Genomic DNA, 7,799 nt, shown 5'->3' on the forward strand with positions numbered 1-7,799 from the left:
TCATATTGTTTCTATCCCCAAATATCATGTTATCCCACCGACTCATCGATACAATCAAGCTTTTTTCTATTTATGTCACGACCAAAGAAAATTAAAGGAAAAAGAGAAAGAACTTTTATTATCAAAGAATAAACTAATCAAGCTTTTTTCTATTTATGTCACGACCAAAGAAAAGGAAAAAGATAAAGAACTTTATATCAAAGAATAAACTAAACTAAAGAAAACAAAAAATAGAAAACTTAAATAAGTTTTCTCTTCCTATCTGTTGATGATGGTGATCTCTGAATAGTGCATGCAGAAATTATGCACCTGCGTCATGATTTTACGTTTGTTGTTTGTTTGTTTATTTGTGTTTGATTTCAAGCTTGTGAATCTGATATAATATAAATAATAATAATAATAATTTTTTTAAATATTTTTTAAATACCGATATTTCATTAATTTTAACAATTAATTTTAATTAATATATTATATATTTTTTATAATTAAGATTAATGATTAAAATTATTAACATTAAAATCTAGGAACACTTAAAATTTTTTTAATAATATAATCTACCAAGTCAATCTCGATGTTGACTAAGAGTAATTTTTAATAAAGCATATGATTGTAACTCGTGATGTTAAAATTTATTTACTGTATAACTGATATGTATGTGTCATAAAATGCTAACCTCAATTTTTATTTATTCATTTATTATTTTTGTAAAGATTTTTTAATCTTTTACTTGGATAAAATTAAATTATCATCTATTTTTTTCACAAAAATTAAATATAACGAAAAAAAATAACACTAATAATTATATTTCTAATACTTCATAAACTTCTATTAGGTCCTCGTACTTTCCCAACATTAAAAGTAAGCGTCATATTTTTTTCTGCTTCCACGTTATCATATATATCTCTCTCTCTACTTGACAACAGAGAATCGAAATAGTTATGGACATGTTCTATTGGTTATTATATGAGCCATAAACCCAAAAAAAAAACATATTTCCATAAATTTTTAAATATACTAGTTATTATGTCACATTTAACTTTGAAATAATACTAAATTCATTTAAAATTGAAAAAAAAAATTAAATATTAAAAATTAAAATAATACTTTATAGAAAAAAATAGAGAGTATAAATAATACATTATAGGATAAAGTATTATTTTAATTTTTAATATTTAAATTAATTTTTTAATTTATTTTTTAATAATTTAAATAGCCTATTTTAATTTTAAAAAATTTTAAACAGATTTAATATTATTTTACGATTAAATCTAATTTAAATAATTAATAAGAAACTTTTATATTAATAATTATTAATAGATCAATTTTATTTACGTACTAAAATTAAATATTATATTAATTTTTAAATATACTAGTTATTATGTCACATTTAAATTTGAAATAATACTAAATTCATTTAAAATTGAAAAAAAAATTAAATATTAAAAATTAAATTAAAATTTAATTTAAATATTAAAATTATTAGAATTTTACAGGAAATTCAATTTAAATATTAATTTAATTTAATTTAATTCGAACTCCTTCTTACAGGGAATTCACTTGTAATTCGAATCAACTCGATTCGAACTCCCCTAAGCTACGTACTCCATGTAATTCGAATTGATATAATTCGAACCTTGCATGCCTAATTCGAATCTAATTGATTCGAACTACGTGAGAAGAGTATTTGGTCATAATTCAAATTGAATCAATTCGAATTATGTGCAAAGCTAATTCGAATCTTATTGATTCGAATTATATAAAAATGTGTTCTGGTGGATTGATGTATCAAAATTTGTTTTGACAAATTTGGGTAAAAATGAGCTCTCCTCGACACATTTGAATTTTTTACCCGAAAAATAATATCGCCTGTAAACTAAAAAAGAAATCAAACTTTTAGAATGGACATTGAGTATTATAATATTAAAATATTTATGGCGTAGTTTAATTTATAGAACTTAATTAGGCGAGATCTAATTAACAAGTGGGAGTTAAGACTTAAGCGCATAGAACACAAGTTAAACTGGGGATAAAAAAGGAAATAAAATACAACATTTGAAGAAAGAAAAAAATGTAGCCGTTGAATTGGGCAACGGCTCTATTGTTTCCTTATTAAACTATCCGTTACACTTTTGAACTCATAAAACACCCTTCACTTCTTCTTCTTCTTCAACAAACACACAGACATAACTTACCTTGCTACATTTCGTGTTTCAAATCTTAGGTATGTTTGTTTCAACTCACAATTTCGCCAACCTAAATTGTTGCAGAGAGTTCTGATTGGTGTTTGTGTTGTTGCAGGGAATCGAAAATGAACGACCTAATGACCAAGTCATTCACGAGCTACGTGGATCTGAAGAAAGCGGCAATGAAAGACGAATTGGACTTGGAAGCAGGGCAGGGAGTGGAGCTGAGCTCTTCCACCACTCACATGGACACGGACATGGGCCTGTTCTTGGAGGAAGCCGAGAAGGTGAAGACGGAAATGGCGAGCCTCCGCGAGATACTCGAGAGGCTCCAACAGGCCAACGAGGAGGGAAAATCACTCCACAAGCCCGACGCTCTGAAATCTCTAAGGACAAGAATCAATTCCGACATTGTGACGCTTCTGAAGAAGGCCCGGGCCATTAGAGCCCATCTGGAAGACATGGACAAAGCCAACTCCGCAAACAGGAGGCTCTCGGGACTCAAGGATGGGACCACAACCGCCATCTACCGCACTCGGATCGCGGTGACGAACGGGCTCCGGAAGAAGCTGAAAGAGCTGATGATGGAGTTCCAGGGGCTGAGGCAGAGGATGATGACAGAGTACAAGGAGACTGTTGGAAGAAGGTACTTCACGGTGACCGGTGAGTACCCGGACGAAGAGGTGATCGAGAAGATAATTTCGAATGGGGAAGAAGAGGAGTTCTTGGGGAAGGCGATTGGGGAGCATGGGAGGGGGAAAGTGATGGAAACGGTGGTTGAGATTCAGGACAGGCACGATGCGGCGAAAGAGATCGAGAAGAGCTTGCTTGAGTTGCATCAGGTGTTCTTGGACATGGCGGTTATGGTGGAGGCTCAAGGGGAGAAGATGGATGACATTGAGCACCACGTGATCCATGCTTCTCACTATGTTAAGGATGCTAACAAAGAACTTGTGAGCGCTAAAAAGTACCAGAGGAACAGTAGGAAGTGGCTCTGCATTGGGATCATTATTCTTCTCATCCTCATCCTTGTTATTGTCATTCCCATCACCACCAGTTTCAGTAGCTCTTGAAGGTACTTCACGGTGACCGGTGAGTACCCGGACGAAGAGGTGATCGAGAAGATAATTTCGAATGGGGAAGAAGAGGAGTTCTTGGGGAAGGCGATTGGGGAGCATGGGAGGGGGAAAGTGATGGAAACGGTGGTTGAGATTCAGGACAGGCACGATGCGGCGAAAGAGATCGAGAAGAGCTTGCTTGAGTTGCATCAGGTGTTCTTGGACATGGCGGTTATGGTGGAGGCTCAAGGGGAGAAGATGGATGACATTGAGCACCACGTGATCCATGCTTCTCACTATGTTAAGGATGCTAACAAAGAACTTGTGAGCGCTAAAAAGTACCAGAGGAACAGTAGGAAGTGGCTCTGCATTGGGATCATTATTCTTCTCATCCTCATCCTTGTTATTGTCATTCCCATCACCACCAGTTTCAGTAGCTCTTGAAGGGATCAACATTTCTCATGATTCTTGGTTTCTAGTTGCTGCAGAGTTGTACCCTACGACTCTCCTCCTTGTTTTCTGCCATTTGTTCATGTATTATGCTCATATCAGCTGAAATTAAGTTAGCCCCTTTTCTGAATGTTGAATGCTACCAACTATGTTCTTAGATTCTGAAATTGTTACTACTTTGCTGGTCTTTTTAGATTCTTAAGCTGATATTGTTTTTGTCCTAATTCAAAGAATTCTTTGGATATGCAAATTTTTGGTAAGTTTTGGGGGAGAAGAATTCATAGATAGATACTTATAGAAAATTACTGTCTTCTAAAGTAGGCCTTGTGTCTGCTGGTGCATATTCAAAACAGTGTGAATTGAAAGCCTTGAAACAATGTTAGATCAGCTTAAATTGCTATACTTGGATTTATTATTATGCCTGTGAATTTTGAGAGGCTTAGCTTGCACAGATAAAAATATCTCTCCCTACAACAAATACCAGCGGTTGTAATTGCAAATAATGTTGCAAGTATAATAATAATTTCGTGTAAAGTACCAAAAACCTAGTGACAGATTGCCTTCATCATTATCATCATTCATAGGCAACTTCTTGTTTATTTGGTTGACCAAATTTGTCTTGGAAAAAGATAGCTTCAATATTTATCCTTCAAACTATGCTATTTATCTTTATTCATAGATTTTATTTTTCTTAAAAAATACCCTTGTCATTTTGTTAAATTAAAAATTTATAAATGTCTGTTATTTAGCCTACTGTAACTGTATCTTTTAAAAGCAAACCTAGTGATTATAGTAAATTACTAAATTTTTATATCACTAACAAGTATTTGTCTCTTTTTTTCTTGCATAATAACGTCTAATACAAGGCAACAAGAGTTTCTCAACGACAATGATGTTATTTCTTCACTTTTTATAGGGTAAAAAACTCAAATGAGCCAAGGGGAGCTCATTTTTACCCAAATCCGCCAAAACAAATTTTGATACATCAATCCACCAGAACACATTTTTATATAATTCGAATCAATAGGATTCGAATTAGCTTTGCACATAATTCGAATTGATTCAATTCGAATTATGACCAAATACTCTTCCCACGTAGTTCGAATCAATTAGATTCGAATTAGGCATGCAAGATTCGAATTATATCAATTCGAATTACATGGAGTACGTGGCTTAGGGGAGTTCGAATCGAGTTGATTCGAATTACAAGTGAATTCCCTATAAAAAGGAGTTCGAATTAAATTAAATTAAATTAATATTTAAATTGAATTTCCTGTAAAATTCTAATAATTATAATATTTTAATTTAATTTTAATTTAATTTTTAATATTTAATTTTTTTTCAATTTTAAATGAATTTAGTATTATTTCAAAGTTAAATGTGATATAATAACTAGTATATTTAAAAATTAATATAATATTTAATTTTAGTACGTAAATAAAATTTATCTATTAATAATTATTAATATAAAAGTTTCTTATTAATTATTTAAATTAGATTTAATAGTAAAATAATATTAAATCTGTTTAAAATTTTTTAAAATTAAAATAGGCTATTTAAATTATTAAAAAATAAATTAAAAAATTAATTTAAATATTAAAAATTAAAATAATACTTTATCGTATAATGTATTATTTATACTCTCTATCTTTCTCCTATAAAGTATTATTTTAATTTTTAATATTTAAATTAATTTTTTAATTTATTTTTTAATAATTTAAATAGCCTATTTTAATTTTAAAAAATTTTAAACAGATTTAATATTATTTTACTATTAAATCTAATTTAAATAATTAATAAGAAACTTTTATATTAATAATTATTAATAGATCAATTTTATTTACGTACTAAAATTAAATATTATATTAATTTTTAAATATACTAGTTATTATATCACATTTAACTTTGAAATAATACTAAATTCATTTAAAATTGAAAAAAAATTAAATATTAAAAATTAAATTAAAATTTAATTTAAATATTATAATTATTAGAATTTTACAGGGAATTCAATTTAAATATTAATTTAATTTAATTTAATTCGAACTCCTTTTTATAGGGAATTCACTTGTAATTCGAATCCTTAAGCCACGTACTCCATGTAATTCGAATTGATATAATTCGAACCTTGCATGCCTAATTCGAATCTAATTGATTCGAACTACGTGGGAAGAGTATTTGGTCATAATTCGAATTGAATCAATTCGAATTATGTGCAAAGCTAATTCGAATCCTATTGATTCGAATTATATAAAGATGTGTTCTGGTGGATTGATGTATCAAAATTTGTTTTGGCGGATTTGGGTAAAAATGAGCTCCCCTTGGCTTATTTGGGTTTTTTACCCCTATAATTATGAATGAAACAATGGCATTATATAAAAATTTTGATTATTTCTCGTATTTAGCTGAATTATGTTACATGATATTCTAATTTGTAATATTTTATTTAATATTATTTGATATTATTAATATTATTATAAAAACTATAAAAGTTGTCTAAAACGAAATTAAAATAAAGCAAATAGTTTTTATATTATTTAATTATAAAAATTAATATCAGAGTAAATAAAAAATAATAAATTTGGTTTTCCAGAGACACGTGACTTTTTTATCGTTTAAAAATGTGGCTAGGTAACTCAAGAAAAATGTAACGTGAATAGAAATCAATTTTGGTCCTTTGAATTTTCCTCTATTCTAATCTTAGCATGTATATTATTTTCGATTTTAGGAATCATATGATAGAGTATATTACATCCATTTTATATTTATTGTTACTACAAATAATCTCAATATAATCATAAAAATCTTAAACTAACTTAAATCTATTTTAATTTTATCTTTTTTATTAGTTTTAGGAATTAATATTACTTTTATCTGTATTTTTACTTTAATCTTTTATCATAAATTTATTATTATTATTTTTTCTGTGTTAAAAAAAATCGGTTCACTTTTAAATATTATTAGTACAAACTTATGTTGTAACTTGTTTACTATTGCTATATGTTGTATTCTAATTTTAGATTCCATGAATAATCATCATTCTTAGTTTTGTTACTTTTACTTCAGAGTATTTTACTATGATGCTCAATATAATTGAACATGCATCTTTTAGAGAAACCTTGTTCAAATGGATTGAGAATGTGCATAAAAAAATCTTTAAATTTCATGATGAGCCCAAGACATTTTATCTTAAATTTTTTATCTTGATCATATGTTATAGCTGACCAAAAATAGTTAAACCAAGAGGCCGAAACCGAATCCACAACCCATTTCAGATGAATCTCCAAGCCATTGACCCAAGCCACAACACACCCATCAGCCACATTAGTTGGGGGTAAATTTGACTTTCGATGAATATAGCAAATGAATGACTTAAGCATTAGGTTAAAGTCTAATAATACACCCTTATGTTTACATTATAAAGTCTTTAACATGATCTTCACCACTAAAATATTTTATTTTAAATCTCAATGATAATACATAATGGTGTACTAAAATGCCATAAAAGTACATTGCCTCACCTAAAATACTTCCATTCATATATCTCTTTCTATCTATTTAAATTATTGTAAAAAATGATATTGTACCAAGTTATTCTATGATAATTTATATAATAGATTTTGATGTTTCTGGTTTATAATAATAATGCTCTGCCTAATAAAGCTAATCTTGTATTCTATGTTTTCGTGATTCTAATGTTAAATAATGATTAGCAAGTCATACTACATAACTAACACTTTGATAGCCAATATGTAATTAATATAAGAAAAAATAACAACATTAACTAATCATTTTTTTTAAGAAGAAATACTAAAAATGAAATAATTAATTTGAGTTAGTCAAGTGGTTAATTTACTTATCTCTATTTATTTAAGTAAGGGTTGAAATTTGAATCTCGTTTTATATATGTAGCAATTTATTGGTCAACGATAAATTTTAAATGAAACTTTAATTTGCAACTAATTAATTTAAAAAAAAAAACTAAAAATGAAGTTGTTGACTACATATGTGTTGATAAAACTTAAAAGGCTGTTTATCATCTAACTTTTTTTCTTAATTATAGTCAGCTTTTATAGTTAGATAGGGCTTTTTGGAATAAATGGAAGCC

At 28.5% G+C, this 7,799-nt stretch overlaps 1 protein-coding gene across 1 annotated transcript; it reads left to right on the plus strand.

Moving 5' to 3' along the window:
- Positions 1-2,107: 2,107 nt before the first annotated feature.
- Positions 2,108-3,968, plus strand: LOC112712417 (syntaxin-related protein KNOLLE). Its single transcript, XM_072203618.1, has 2 exons — positions 2,108-2,221; positions 2,299-3,968. The coding sequence occupies exon 2, from the start codon at positions 2,309-2,311 to the stop codon at positions 3,254-3,256; it is 948 nt and encodes a 315-aa protein (XP_072059719.1). The 5' UTR covers positions 2,108-2,221; positions 2,299-2,308; the 3' UTR covers positions 3,257-3,968.
- Positions 3,969-7,799: the final 3,831 nt, after the last annotated feature.

Source organism: Arachis hypogaea, chromosome 9, assembly GCF_003086295.3.
Source record: "Arachis hypogaea cultivar Tifrunner chromosome 9, arahy.Tifrunner.gnm2.J5K5, whole genome shotgun sequence".
In the NCBI taxonomy this organism is placed as follows: domain Eukaryota; kingdom Viridiplantae; phylum Streptophyta; class Magnoliopsida; order Fabales; family Fabaceae; genus Arachis; species Arachis hypogaea.

Coding starts and splice junctions, on each gene's coding strand:
- LOC112712417 (XM_072203618.1), top strand. CDS start 2,309: ATGAACGACCTAATGACCAAGTCATTCACGAGCTACGTGGATCTGAAG.